We start from the raw sequence: 15154 nt of genomic DNA on the forward strand, positions 1-15154 counted from the left end.
CCAAGGTGAGGCTGGAGGCAAAGTTGGTGAGCCAGAAGAGAAAACGTGAAGGTGTTATTGAATGGGATAGAAGAAACAGAAAGAGATGTTGCAAGCCAGAGTTCATGGGAATGGTGGGGAAGATGTTCCAAGGGGTTAAAAATGGACGTGGGGAACCTGATTAGGAGGTGTTATTTGGAAAAGTTGTTAGTAGTTTGGACTAAGGTAGTGATGGTGGGCATGGAAAGAAGAAGTTATGTGTTGTAGCTTTTAGATGTGCTGGGAAAGAAGTGAGCTTGAGGACCATGCTTTTAAGTAGCTGATGGTTCCTTTGGATACTGGTGGGCCCCTGGGAGTCAGCGGTGCTAAGAGATTTGGCAAGGAGTAAAGGTGGAACCTATGGTTGTTGTAAATGGGGTGCTCCGAACTGAAGAGTCATTATCAGGGAGAACCAATAAGGTGAGTTCCTTAGTGGTGTTTTAAGTAGGATCTTTTTGATGAACCATTTGGCCATTGGCCTAGGGGAGGTAGGTAGTGATGATTAGGTAGATAGGATGATAACTGGAAAGAAAGCTTGGAATCTTGCTCTCCAAAAGTGTGATAGCAACTGAGAGCCCTGGCTTGAGATTGTGATGTTTGAAAATGGAGTTCCAGGGAATCTGTCTGCATTGTTCACGTTGGTTTTTTTCCTATCCCCAGTGCCAGTAGCATTTGAATGAAAGGCCAACTGGTGGACTGAAAGGGATTGGTAGTTGGGAACAAAGGAGGTAGGCACTGAAGAATGGGATATGAAACATGCCATTTTAATAAGGTCTACTTTCACTAGAAAGGTAAGTGACTAGAGAAACAAGGCCAGGGGTAGGCCTTAAAAGGAAGTTCATGGTGATGGTGCAGAATGTGGCGGTTGGTTGATGTTGGTGAGGAATCCCCAGCTTGGTGCCTCGGGATATTTGCAGGAATTGCTGGGATCCTGTTCCAGATCTGTGGCCACAGGTCTTTCTCAAGAAGTCTTCATTGGAGAAGTATCCAGAACTGCTTTTTGATTCATTTAGACAGAAGGAAGGTGTTTTTCTGGAGAGGATAGTGTGAGTGCTCTGTGGGTAGCTGATGCCCTGATCCTGATGGTATTCTTCGAGGGAGCACGCATTGTCATGAAGGAAGACCTCTTGTTGGCTCCCTAGCAGAGAGTTACCAGCTTGCTTAATAAAGCTCTGGGATGTGACATGCCAGCTTTTCTCCCCTGATTGTGGCAGCAAGGAGAATGAAATGTCTGATGGCAAGAGCCAGGAGTGGTTGGCAGATCTAAAGGGCTTGTCCTAGGTGCTTGAAAGTGGGCCAAGTAAGGGTTTGTTCTGAGAAAGGAACTAAGACCTGTGGCTCGGATTCTCACTTGGTCACTATATCTGTGATAAGGAGGTAATCTCATAGATGTTCTAGATTACACCTGTGTTTTTCAAAGTGTGGTCCAAGAACCATCAGCATCCTCATCATGTAGGAGCCTGTTAGAAATGCAGAATATCAGGCCCTACTCCAGCGCTAAATAGAATCTGTAATTTGACAAGATCTTTGGGTAATTTGAAGTCTGAGAGACATTGCTCTAGTCTAGACCAATGGTTCTTAAACTTTAGCAATCAGAATTGTGATCAAAATCACCTGGAGAGCTGGTTAAAACACAGATTACTGGCCCCAACCTCAGGGTTTCTGATCCAGAGTTTGGGGTGGAGGCTAGGAATGTGCATTTCTGATAAATTCCCAAGTGATGGGATGCTCCCTGTGAGGAAACATGCTTTGAGACCCACTGACTTCCCTAGCTTTTTCGTCTATAAAATAGGGCAATGATTCCTGCCTGCCTTACAGAGATGTAAGATCAAATGAGCCAATGTGTGAGAAAAGTGTTCAGTGCATTGTAGGCAGGATGTCAGTTTGTGTATTGCTTGCTCCACGGTCAGTGGTTTTAAAAATCTACTGTCATGCCAGCACAACTGTTTCCCTGTCCTGGCTTCTGGCCAGCAGCTTTGTACAAAGAACAGGGAATCTATGAAGCACCCATGGAGATGAGTCTTCTGTGAAGAGACCAGCAGCCCCTTTAGGAGCAGGGCCTCCTGAAGCCCAGCCAGTTTCTCTGGTCTCCTACCCAAGTTGCCTGACCAGAACCTCTGTCTGCCTGAGTGGGCTTGGGCCTCTCCTGATCACCTGTTACCCTCAAATAGTAGATCTTTAGTGCAGTATTTACATTCATTGGGAAAATGGTCTTTGACTAACCAAGCCTCTGATTCATCTTGTGATCCTGAGTGTGTTACCTGACTTTTCCTCACCTTACTGGTTGATTAAACGAACAGTCATTGGCTGCATGTGCCCAAGTCCCAGAATGTGGACTCTGGACCTCCAGGGTGAGGAAAACTGAGGGAGAGGCTATTCTGATGAGAAGCAATATAGCATAATGGTTCAGAGCATAGACTCCAGAACTGGACTCTGGATTTGAGCCCAGTCTCCACCACCTACTAACAGTATGACTTGCCTTGGGCAAGTTGCTTGTACTCTTTATGCCTCAGTTGCCCTATTGGCAAAAAGGGGTTTTATAAAGCACCGGTCTCATAGGACTGTTGGGAGGATAAAATATAAGTGCTTAGAACAGTACCTGACATATAATAGCTATAGGAGTTAGCTCTTACTAGTGGTATTCTTAATCATGGCACCATTGCAAGGTATTGGGATACAGCAGGTGGCTGGGAAGCAGGCCCTGCTTCGGGAAGCATAGAGAAAGCCTTTAGGCCCTCTACCAGTGTAGTGGGTAGAGCTGAGGCACCACCCAGAGAGACTTTTTTCCTCTACTGGAATGGTAAGTTGGACCCAGAACCCTTCTATTTCCATGCCCTCCCTTGGTCCTGCCTCTGGGGGGGCCTCTCCTGCACACAACCCTGAGATTTGCTTAAATTAATTTTATAACCAATATGTATACAGGTAGCTACAAAGGAATCATTTGGAGGTTTGCTGCCCTGGAGGGTCAGCTTCACTGAGGCCACTAATATCTGCAATTATTTACAATTGAGCATGTAAAAATGCTTGAACTGAGGCGGATCCAGAGTCACGTGAAGGTAGACACAGGCATACACACTCCTGGGTGAGGATGCAGTTTTGAAAACTTTTGGTCTCCTTCGTTTATTGGTATTATGGTTTTGTTTTTTAAATTCAAATTTCAGTAAAAGTAAATTATAAATCATTCTGTACACCGCCCCCGCCCTCCCCAATAAAGAATAGCAGTGTCTATTTCAGCCTCTTTTCTACATTTTAATTGCTTTGGGGTCTATGGGGATAGTGAAAAGGGACATGTAGGTGAAAAATCAGCCTTTTAAAGCTCTGATTTTTTACCCTTCCTTGTCCTGAAACTTCAAGCATCAGCTCTCATCTGTCAAAGTGTAAATCAGCAATTAAAACCCAAACAGCCAAATGCCAAAGATGACCTGAAGCACAAAGCAACTGACAAACAAGTCCGGACAAATCGACGGGTAATTTATAAGCTTTGCCCTAAAATCTAATTATTTGGCAATTCGAATTTGCAGCCAGCCAGGGCTCGGCAATAAATTTAACCCGCCATAAATTATTTAGGAGCAGGCTGTGGTGTAAATCAAAACCACGAGTGTTTGTTTAAGAAATAAGCTCCTTGTGCATAAAATGTCTTTTTTTCTCCCCCAAGGGAGAAACCGTTAAGCAAACCATGCCCTGTTCATTGCCCAGTGCAGCCCTCACTTTCCCCTCTCAATTTCCCCTCTTCCCTGTGGCCAGGAGGCTCCTTGATCCCTTGAGGAAGGGCCTACCTTTGCATGCAACTTGTAGCCAAAAAGCAAGTATTTGCATAAAACTCATATTTTATAAAAGCCATGTACTGCTTTTTCTACCTTGTGGTGTGATGTCGCTTTTGGATTTATCAAGCCTTTCTGTGCAGGGGTGTTGCACATTTTGGAATTTTCTTCATAGGATGGAGGGAAGGGATAGATTAGTTGTTACCATCTGTAAATTGAAGAAATGCCAGTTCCTAGGTTGAGAGGAGGAAGCCATGAAAAATTTTTTGCTGATTCCCTTATTTCAGACGGGACCATAGAACCATCAGCTCAGGCAAAGGAGAATCTGTGCTTTGGAGAAAAAGTCTGTAAGAACGCTGTTAAACCTTCTGTCCCATTGTCAAGAAATTCCAGCAGTCTAACCTAAGTCCCTTCTCCTTAAAAATCCTTTTGTTGTTGTTCTGTCTTCAAATATATAATCTTATCACTGAAGACACTTTAGTTGAAGGGAGTTTGAATACCCTGAAAGCAACCTACACATTTATTTCTTGTAATCTACTGATTGTAGGTGTGAAATTTCACTTGAGATGCTCTTGCACTTTTGTCTTCAGTTAATCAAGATAATCTCTGGTGTTCCTCGTTGAGCAACTAGAAAGCAGCTATCTCTAAAACCTTTGTTCCAGCTTATACCTCTGCTCACTTAAAAAGGTAAAAGAATATTTACTTGGTGCTTCCTTTTTATCTGTCTTCCCTCCCCTTAAAAAAACAAAGGTTTGCTGCTGACATTTTATTGAGGGAGACAACAGACATGGTAGTTTTGGAACCCTGGATACTTTGAACAATCCAAGTTCTGAGGCTTTTGTCCTGAGTTGTCAAATTGTGGCTAGTTCCCATCCACCATCAGCAGACCAACTTTTTGGGGCTATTATACTCTATCCTTGCACAACCTAGTGGTGCAGGTAGCTTGTGGACAGTGTAGGTTGACCAGCTGTCCCAGTTTTAGCTCTGAAAGTTCTGTGTTCCAGGAAACCCTTGGTCTGGACAGACAGAAAACTGGGATGTTGGTGGTTTGTAGCAGTTGGTGGAGGACGAGAAGCCACTTAAAGATGAGAGACAGAAAGTGCTTTGGGGTGTTCTGTGTCTGGGTTTGAATCCTGGCTCCACCACCACCTTTATCCTGTTTGTCACCTTCACCTCCGTGACCTGTGGAGAGCTCTGTAAAAACAGAGATGTTTCTGTTAGAGCCATGTGCTTGGCTTCTGCCTTGCCCTTTATTGGCCCCTCATGTTACTCACCAGAAGCGCAGAGAGCGAGGTCTACATGCGAGGACAGAGCTGGGCGCTGGGGCTGCAGACATAAGGCTCCCACCGTCCCCGAGCTCAGGGCAAAGCGCCGTCCGCGTCACTGCAGTGCAGTGGGGCCTGTGAGGCAATGGTCCTCCAGGACTTTCTGCCCGGGTAGGCCATGCTCAGTGCTCTTGTAACTCGAGAGCAGCCTCTCTTCCTAGGAGACAGCAGACCGAGCTTCCTAAAGACAGCCTTTCAGTCTGGAAGAATCAGCTCTTGACCCATCAGATTTTGAAAGCTGTTCTCTTTAAGTCTCATTTCCCCATTTGGAGTCCCAGCTTTGCCCCTCACAAGGAGTGTAACCTTAAGCAAGTGGCCGCTTCTTTTAGGGCCTTATTTTCTCTGTAAAATAAGGATCATAGCGATTCCCACCTCCTGAGCTGTTAGGAGGCTTCAATGAGGTTGTTCCTGTTAAGCATCTAGCAGACTGTCTGCCATGTAGTAAACAACAAATGGAAGGAATGAAATGATTCCATTTTCCATGGGTCCCCAAGGGTGTCAGGGCCAGCTCCTCTTTACCCCTTGCCCAGACTCAGACAGAGGAGCCGCATCTCACTGTATTTGTCTCTGCCTCCACACCCAGCCCCTGCCTGGTAAATAGTAGGTGCTTAATAGTGTTGGTTTATGAGCTGCTGCTACTGCTGCTGATACGACCTATCTTCCAGGATTAATAAGGGTAAGATAAGAAACTGTATTTGCAAGCACACTGTAAGTTGAAAGTCCTAACACTCAGTATGTCCCTCCACTAGGATACTTATCATAGTGCATTGTTCATTATTTGCTCAGTATCGTCTCTGCTCACTAGTCTGTGCACTTCCCCAAAGCGGAGGCTACATCTTTCTAAATCCCACTCTAACACTGGTACAGTGCCCTGCACCCAGTAGATGCTGCTCAGGTAGTTTAATTGAATGCGAATGACAGGGCGCCTGGGTGGCTCAGATGGTTGGGCGTCTGCCTTCGGCTCAGGTCATGATCCCGGGGTCCTGGGATCGAGTCCCGCATCGGGCTCCCTGCTCCTTGGGAGCCTGCTTCTCCCTCTGCCTCTCTCTCTCTGTCTCTCATGAATAAATAAATTAAAAAAAAAAATCTTTGAATGCGAATGACATACAGATGTAAGGAATTGGGAAACTGTTCTTAGGGCAGGAAGAGAGGGCTGGTAAACACACACACACACACACTGGTTCTTCTTTCATTCCTAGTGCTACCTCTGCACAAGCAGACACTCAGCTACTTTTTTTTTTTTTTAAAGATTTTATTTATTTATTTGAGAGAGAGAATGAGACAGAGAGAGAGAGAGCATGAGATGGGGGAGGATCAGAGGGAGAAGCAGACTCCCCGCCGAGCAGGGAGCCCGATGCGGGACTTGATCCAGGGACTCCAGGATCATGACCTGAGCCGAAGGCAGTCGCTTAACCAACTGAGCCACCCAGGCGCCCGACACTCAGCTACTCTTAAAAACTTCTTCCCAGGGGAATGAGGAGATTGAGGGAGGGAAAAGGAGGAGAGGCAGGAATAACAGTTTCATTATCGGAGTGACTGCCTCCAGAAGCTAGCACGTAGGCACATCTTCCTAAGCTCTTGGGTTGGAATTAATGTGATCAACCTGTAACTTTGGTGTTTCCATTGCGATCCTTATGAGCTGAAAACTGTTGAAGTGTTTGGCCTGCTCCGGGTGCACTGGCTGCAGAGTCATGCCCCCTTGGTAGAGATTAGGGTTCCTCTCCCATGAATGGGCTGTTGGGGCCAGGATTTTGAGGTTCTGGGCTTGATTGGGTAATACGGGAAGGTAAGAAGTACCTAAGTGAAATCCTTTGTGCTCTGACTCCCCAGAGGGTCTTCTATCAGAAGCTCCTCTTTTGCATTCTCATTGGCTTAAATGAGTATGCCAGTGTGCAAGGTCATTGTTACAACAGCTGCTGAGGGTGCTGAGAAGGGGCCCATGCAGAGTCATGTTCTAAGATTGGCTCTTGAAAGTCCCTCTTCTTGGTCTTGGGGAGAAGGCCTGGCTGATGGGCCAGTGACTCTGGAGAGGTATGTTTATGATAGGTCCAATCCACTGTGTCCCTGGCCCCCAGGCCTCTTGGGGATCTCCCCCCGTCTTTTTGCTTAGAGCTGGGGCTAGCTTATTCTTCCTCTCTGAGAGGGTGCTACTGAGTGTGAGCAGAGGTTAGCTCCATTTCTCTAGGGGTGAGTAAGCCAGCAGCAGGAGAGCTTGAAGAGCAAGCTGCAGTGGGGAAACCCAAAGGCCAAGTTTTCAGAGAATCTACTGGGGATGCCGACTTGGTGCTGGTCAGAACAGGAGCTGAAGCGCTTACTATTTTATAATAAATACTAATGAAATTCTAGATCTATAATAACATTTCAGATATCTAAAACAAACCATGTGCTTGTAAAAAAGTGGAAAGAGATCAACTTTAAGCCATAAATTCTTGGTAATAGAGGGTTTTTTTTCTATTTATGTTTGATAGATATTTTTGTTTCCAGAGGAATGTCAACTCCTAATTTCATAATGTATCATGGGCTTAAGAAAATTGAATTTAATAAAAGCCAGAGATGAATGGCATCCTTAAAGGTCCCAACACTTGTCTTTATTAGCAGGACAAACTGCAGGTCTCCAAACACTGCTTCTCTCCAAATGAAAGTTTAAATGAAAAGTACAGTTGTGTCACAGGTTAAATTTCATTGTGGGCCCAGCTAACATTGTTAGTGAGGAACTGGCTGTATTTGTTTCTTTAGACACCAGGGCAGCCAAACTAACCAGGCTGTGGAGCTCCTACTGGGGAAGTGCTGCTTCTCCATAGTGGGAGAAGCAGGATACATCAGAAATTCAGGCGTCCGATGAGCCCCACTTCAGAGTTAGTGTTTGGAAATCTTGGACATCTGTTTTTTCAGGGGGACCGATATATATTTTATGTGTATGTGTGCCTCCATTTTATTTTTCAGCACAGAACTGTCCTCTACCAGGTCTGCTAAGGAGTGCTTTGTGAGGAGTGAGAGAGGCCCAGGGATTTGGGGGATAGCTCCCCCTGTCTCTTCAAGTTGGGAGGAAAGGTGTCACCTAATTTAAGCAAAGCTAGGACCTCCTTGCCACGCACGGCCCCTCTGCCTCAGCCTTGTTGCCCTTCCTATCTCAGGGGGCTCCTGTCAGCCTCCCCATTTTGGGGGATCAGCTGGGGAGACCAGGCAAGCAGAACCTTTGGATTTTTCAGTCATGAAATCTGACTGCCTTGATTTAGTCTTCAGTCTTGCTGTAATGTGTTGGATAAAAATAGATGCTTTAAGAACAAGCCCAATAGTCATAGGTGTGTTTGAGGGAGAGGCTACGTGGCTGCCCTGGGACATTGAGGAGATTGGCCATTTCTTCTGTCTTCCCACTCGTCCATGTCCTGCACGCGGTCAGGTGTCAACAGCTTCCGTGCTATTCCCCCAGGCTGTCCCTGGAGAGAACCAGTTTGCCTTGATTTTAGTGATACTAGAAGGGTCCCCTCCAGAACCGGGGACCTGGGGTAGGGATGCTGCTGGAGCTGACTACTGGGGCCACGGAGTGGGCCAAGCCCCCCTTCGCTCTCTGCAGTGGAGGCCTTTTCCACATGCTAATTTTACTCGGAGGATTTTGCTTTTATTTATTTTTTTTATTATTTCCTATTTGTCTCTTCCAGATGTTTTCAGGGCAGTTTTTTTTTGTGTTGTAAACTAATTCCATTCATGTTTTAAAAATTTATGAAAGCGCTAATAAAAATGTCAAAGTGGTAAAAATGTTAGCTTTTTCTCTGCTTTGATTAAATTTTGCAAACTGTTTTTGAATATTAAAAAGTAATAATTTTTTTTATTTTCTCTCCTCGCTCTCCCTTTTCTCTCTGATGCGCGTGTGCTCTCCTGCCCTCTCCCCCCTCTGGTGCATTCCTCCCTTCCCAGGAGCGATGTAGGAGGCGCGCTGCACAGCCAGCGTTCTGCAAGCCTGTTTGCACACCAGGACCTTGGTGCTGTGCATCTCTATTAAATAACGGAGACAAATTAATCTTAGAGACACCAAACAAATTGTCACTCCTCCTCCTTCTCTTCCATTACGTTCCAGTGGACTGGGAAGGGCTGGCTAAGTGATTGGGGGGGGCAGGCTGGGGGAGGGTGTACTGCCTGAAAGAAAGGTGGGAGGCACCAGCTCCTATTACTCTTACTCAGTTTTCTTTTTCTCTTTATATCCCCTTTGGCTTTATTTATTATTTATCTTTTTTTTAAAAAAAAAAAGAATGAAGAAACTCATCGGTTCTGCTTAAACTTCAAATGCAGAAGGCTGTGATTGGTCTTATGGCTGGTTGTCTAGGTGACTAGAGATCCAGGCCCATCCAGGGCAGAGGCCTGGGCAAGGGGACAGGGTGGGGCTACTTTTATGGGCTCCAGTGAACAGGCCTCTGGCAGAGAAGCAGTTGGGGAAACTGGGACAGCTTGTACTACTGTCTTCTTTCCCCTTTCCAGAGACAGTGGGGGTGGGGTGTGTGTCTAGTCCCTGCCACCTGTAAGGGTAGTAACAGTGGGAAGGTTGGGATTGGAAGTGAGCTGGCACCATCTCACTCAGTCTTGGGTCTGGCCTGGCAGGAGCTAATGAGTCCAAAACAGTCCCTCATTCTTGACTCTTCCTTATAATGTTTGGTTAAAAAAATGTATTCTTTTTCTGTGTCTTTGCCATTCCAGGAAATCATCGAGTTCCCCATCCTGAAGCTAAATGGTCGGACCATGGAGATTGAGTCTACCTTTCACATGTATGTCCAGCCTGTAGTCCATCCACAGCTTACTCCCTTCTGTACAGAGGTAAGGGCCCTGGAGCAGGGCAGCACGGGCTGCTGGGACAGGAGCTTTTGGGTCACTGGTGCACTGTACATGCTGCTGTAGGGGCAGCTGGAGCCTTATTAGTGGGTAAGGCAGGTGCGCATTGGACCCAGCCAGCAGCTGGCTTTTTACAAAGTCTGCCACTCCGCTTGTACCACCGTGGTCACTGGGGACCCAAGGAGAAGTGGCACCATCTGTCCCAACTTCCCCAACCTTTTCTCTCCCTTATCGTCCCTACCCCTCCTGGTGACCAGGCACTTGGAGTGCTGCACCACTCCAGGATGGTACTGCCGGGCTTCAGCTACTTTTCAGTTCCATTTCCCCTGGGGCCTCTTGACAAGACGTAAAGATTTCAGCTTCTTGGAAGGAGAGGTTATGTTCAGGCTTTCTTAGCCTCTGGTGATGTTTTTCTGTCCTTGAGCAAAGTGGCCCTGCGTGAAGCAGTGGTTGAGTTTGTGGGAAGCACGACCCTATCCTTGAGGAACGAGAAGAGCAGTCCAAGTGGGATATGAGGCTGAAATGTCTTTATCCTTATCCCGTGCCAGTGTTGTACTCGGCCACCTTGCCAGCAGGTTAGTATTGGCCCCATTTTGCAGATTGTGAAATTGGGCTAACTGAGATCTTGATGCTTGCTAGAGGCTCAAAAGAACTAGTAGCAGAGAGGAGGTGCCCCTGAAGAGTTCTTACTCTTGAGACCTTCTGTGACTGCTTTCCCCTGTGACGTGTCGTGTTATGCACTCTGTGGTGGCCAGGGGCTGTGGTGGAATCACGGGCCAAGTATGTGTGGTAGCAGAAGTAATGGGAGAACGTGAGTGTTTCTGGAATCTTCTTAAGAATTTGGGGCTGGGGTACATTCGAGATATTCTGCCTTTGTTTAGAGATTTACTTTCTGCATATGAGTGAAACATGAGGAAGGAAGTTCTTGAGTGATCCCCAAACCATTGTCTTGGTGTGGGGAATGCTGGGAAAGGGCCTGCCTGCCACTGGTGGGAGGGCCCCATGGGCTCTGAGGCTGACTTAGCCCAGATATGAAGTTTCAGGGGTCGCTACTGGGCTTGATGCTAGTGTTTCCTGCCCAACCCAGGTAGGCCTTTGATGCAGGCATCCATCTGCCAAAGTGTGTAGTCTCTCAACCCCTTTGTTGTTCCCACTAATGATGTTGAGATTCTTGCTCCCTCTGGGATCTACGTTTTCCCCCCCCTTGCCCCTGGAAATTACCTATACCACCAGGGGGCGCTAATCTGTTCTTTTTGCCCATTTTGGGGAAAAAACCACCATTTTAATGGTGAAAATCCCCTTCCTTGTGGAAAGGGAAGATTTTCCTCAAGCCAGCTAGTTACCTGAGCCTCCACTGGCCTGAAAATGCAGTATCCTCTTGTCCTTCTCGCCTTCCTCTCTGTGTGCAGATTCCCCCCTTGGGGACTCCAGCTGCAGCTAGGCTGCCTGGTGCAACTGGGCAGACCCAAATTTGGGAAAGGTTACTAGTTCTTTAGGCATGGAACAGTGCTGTTGAAGCTCAGCCCTGGGCAGGAGTGGGTTCTTGAGAGTATTGGGAAAAGAGATCTTTTTGAGATCAGGGCTGCTGCTGTTTCTTTTTGGGGGTAAGGGAGGAGGGATTGTGAGACTATGATGAGAGCTATTTTTCCTTTTTTAGAAAGTTTCACCCCTGGACACACATATATAATTTGGAGGGCAGGAGGCACGGTGGGGTTGGGACCCTTGTCCAGAAGCCTTATCTGAAAGTGAAGATGTGACTGAGCTGTGGCACCGAGGGTGCCATTTCGCCTCAGGCTTCCAGAGCCTCCAACTCTCCCTGACCTGGTCCCGGCCTTTTTGTCCAACCTCACATCTCCCTGCTTCATGCCCCCTCACTTCCCTCACCTAAGGTCGCTCCCTCACAGTCTGCCTGTGCACACGATGCTCCTGCCTGTATGCGGCTCCCACTTTCCTTCCCTGCCCCTACTTGTCCTCTAGGACTTTTCTCAGGGTCATCTTCTCTGGGGAGCCTTCCCCAAGCCCATGGCTGGTCCCACCACCCAAAGCGCTGATCAGATGCATTGTACTGTATTTACTTATGTGTCTCTCCACTAGACCGTGAGTGAGTTCACTGAGGGCAGAACCTGGGTCTGATCCATCTCTGGCCCATCATTAGGGTCTGGTGCCAAGTAAACACTTAACATGTGTTCCTTAAATGAATGAATATTGTCAAAGAGTAGTCAACCACACCTTGCTGCCCGCCACCCCACCCCTGCCCCGAAGTAACTGTCCTGCTAACTCGTTCTTTCGAGTAAGTGAAGACTTCTTTGGAAGACCTCAGATCATCTAAATATTGCCCTGTTTCCATACCAGATGGAGTTGTAATGTAGACAGAGGCATGGACACGGGATGGGGGCCATCACTGTGGGACCTTGTCCAGTGTGGCAGTGGCTGCCTTTGGGGTAGAGACAGAGATCATCACAGTCAGAGAGAATCTTTCCTTAGTAGGTGTGAGGAACAACCCAGCACCTCTGGACTGTGCCTGAGCATCTCCTCTAGTAGGATTTTCTCTTGTGCATAAGAAGTTCTTAAGAACCCTGGCCTCTGTGTGTGTGTGTGTGTGTGCGTGCACATCATGACACATGAATACACATATGAGTACATGCTTTTGGAGGGAGAGACAGGCTCAGTGCTGGGCAGCAAGAAGAGGGATGCTGCCTTGAGTGGGTCTGTAGCCCACATATAGACACTCTTAACTGCTCTGTGTAATGGACATGTTAGTAGCCTTCTTGAGATCCCTTCTTCGTTCCAGGTGATAGTCTGCCAGGAGACTTGTTTCTGACAGAGATAGGATGGGATAAGTTTCATTCCTTCCCAAGCCCTTTCCCTACCACCTCTAGAATCTGCTCCAACCTGTCAGATCTCTGCATCTAGCAGCTGGGCTAGTGCACAGTCCCTGACCGTGCAGTTTTTTGTTGTTGTTGTTGTCATTGTCTTGAAAAAACTAGAAAAAATACCAATTTTGCTAAATGCCAGTAAAGGGCTTTGTCTTGCACCTATACTTATAAAGAGTGAGATTTATTGGTCTCTTTGTCTGAGGAGAAAGAGTGGGTCTGATTATCAGATTGCACACCAGAGACAAGTGCTTATGTAATCAACAAACTGTCTTGGTGTCAGAATACGATTGTGTTGGAGATAAACTGTGAAAGGAGAAAGCACTGGATGCTGACATGCTATTGGCATTGAGTGTCCTGGGCTGCTTCCTGTAGTTGCTAGTGTTTATGATGAAGCCAGCTCGTTCCTGGACAAAGCCCCTGTGTGGGTAGGGGATCTCAGTAACCAGTCATGTTATCAGTCAGGGTCAAAAGCCCCTCGCCTTGTGGTTTCCGAGTCTGGAGAAGCGGGAGTTAATCTGTAATCCCTTGGTGAAAGGAGCCACAGAGCACACATTAATTCTTCCTCTCACCTCTCCAGCTTTAAGTGGTTAAGGTCTTTGAGCTCTGTTTAGCCTGTGAGCCCTGGTTCTCAGCTTAATAATACTTGGCTTTCCTCTAGTACCTTTCATTGTGAGGATGTGAAAGCTTTTTACAAAAATATATTAACCCAAGTGGGGTTGGGTGTAAACTGCAGCATGAAGGATTTAAGTTAGGCCTAAGGTAGAACTTTCCAGTATTTATTTTATTAAATTAGCTCTCTCCTTCATCGCTTCTGGTGTAAGTCTTAGAGATGTCTTATAGGTTGTCAGTATCAGGTACAGGGACTAATTTCTTAAGTTCACACACTTCATCTAGTGCCTTGGTGGAGCTGATAAGATGTAGTCCATCCTTGGAAGGATTCATACAGGGGAGTGAGGCCTCCCCCTGGAAGGATGCTTCCAGCCGAACCAATAGTTCAAGCCCCCGTGTCTCTGGGGGTTGAGTTCAAGCCCTTTAGGAGCTCAGCTGTAAGCCGTGTCTTGCTGAACCACAAGTCTGGGAAGCCTGGAGAGAGGGAGCTGGGCTCACTAGGCTCCTTCCAGGCTGATGATTCTAGGATTGCTGACCACTGGACAGGAGTGTGAGAAAGCCCCAGGACCCTGGAGCCCTACCACCTACCACCAGGGTGGAAAAGGTGGGCCCTAGTCTGTAGTGAGAGATCGCGCAGAGCAGTGCCCTGGTTTTCCTTTTTAGTGCAGTGACTTTCTCTCCACACATGAGTGATTTTCCTGGGCCCAGAGCAGGTGCTTGTGGAGTGCATAGATGCTGACCTAAGTCCCATCTCCAAGGAGGGAAGTCTCTTGACAAGGGTGCCATTGGTTTCTTCTGTGAGTGAGCTTTCTGGAAGCCCTTCAGTGTTCATCTCATCTCAGTGACCCTTGGTGTAGGAGTCAAGAGAAATGGTAGACCTAACTTTGCCCCAGAAGACTCAGACAGGACATGAGACTGGCACACAGACCCCAGAGCTTTTCCAAGAAGTGAGAGTGGCTGTAGGTTTTCCAGGATAGTCCTGACCCTGAGCACCAGCTCCAAGCCTGGGGGTGTGGCTTGGCCCTGGAAGAATGAAGCAGGAGAGAAGCGGGCCCAGGAAGGGCAGGGGTGGGTGCATAGGTGCTCGTCAGTCATCTGGGTGTTGCACCTGGAGTCAGCAACAAGCCTACTCTGGACTCTGGCCCCTCTGTGCCTGAGACAAAACACAGGGGAACTGCCTGCTCAGGGTGTGGCATTGGAAGGTGTACAGGCTTTGTGTGCTGGCTGGGCTGGGCATAGAGGGGGCTGCCAAGAAGAATGCTGATTCCAGGAGGGCAGGGATTTCATGTTTTTCCTCACAGCTGGATCCCTAGTTCCTGGAATGGGGCCCAGTACATTGTAGGCCGTCCATGAATAGTTGTTGACTAAATAAAAAGAGGAGTCTTAGCACTCATAAGATTAAAGCCGCTGACCCAGAGCTCTTCCTCACCCCTCACCCCCCAGCCCCACCCCTAGCCCTCCCTCAGTGGACCAACTTTTCTTCTCTTTGGCTCAGGCCCTCCCTCTGCTGGGCAGTTCTTTGGTCTCCCAAGCAAGGAAAGGGTGTGGAGGTGCCAGCCGGGTGGGCATGCTGTGGGTTAAAGCCTTGTGAAACAACAGTGTAGTTAATCTTTCTAATTTATTTTCCTTTTAGACCATGGGAAGTCTGTAGGCAGCAGCTGTTACCCAATTAAAATACAGATTAATATAAAAACAGTTTCTGGAATATAAAATAGAGTGGCTGTGTCCTTACACTTCCTTAAAA

General features: G+C 47.3%; 1 protein-coding gene across 11 annotated transcripts in view; it reads left to right on the top strand.

Moving 5' to 3' along the window:
• The window catches only part of ERI3 (ERI1 exoribonuclease family member 3), a 126852-nt gene that overhangs the window by 23423 nt on the left and 88275 nt on the right, over positions 1–15154 (top strand). For all 11 annotated transcript variants that reach the window (XM_064589281.1, XM_064589285.1, XM_064589286.1 and 8 more), the window contains one exon: positions 9794–9910. In XM_064589281.1, coding sequence (XP_064445351.1) covers positions 9794–9910 — 117 coding nt within the window. The remainder of the gene's footprint in view (positions 1–9793; positions 9911–15154) is intronic.

Source organism: Mirounga angustirostris, unplaced genomic scaffold, assembly GCF_029215605.1.
Source record: "Mirounga angustirostris isolate CCGP_5_RB_7025 unplaced genomic scaffold, mMirAng1.0.hap1 SCAF_4, whole genome shotgun sequence".
Taxonomy (NCBI): Eukaryota; Metazoa; Chordata; class Mammalia; order Carnivora; family Phocidae; genus Mirounga; species Mirounga angustirostris.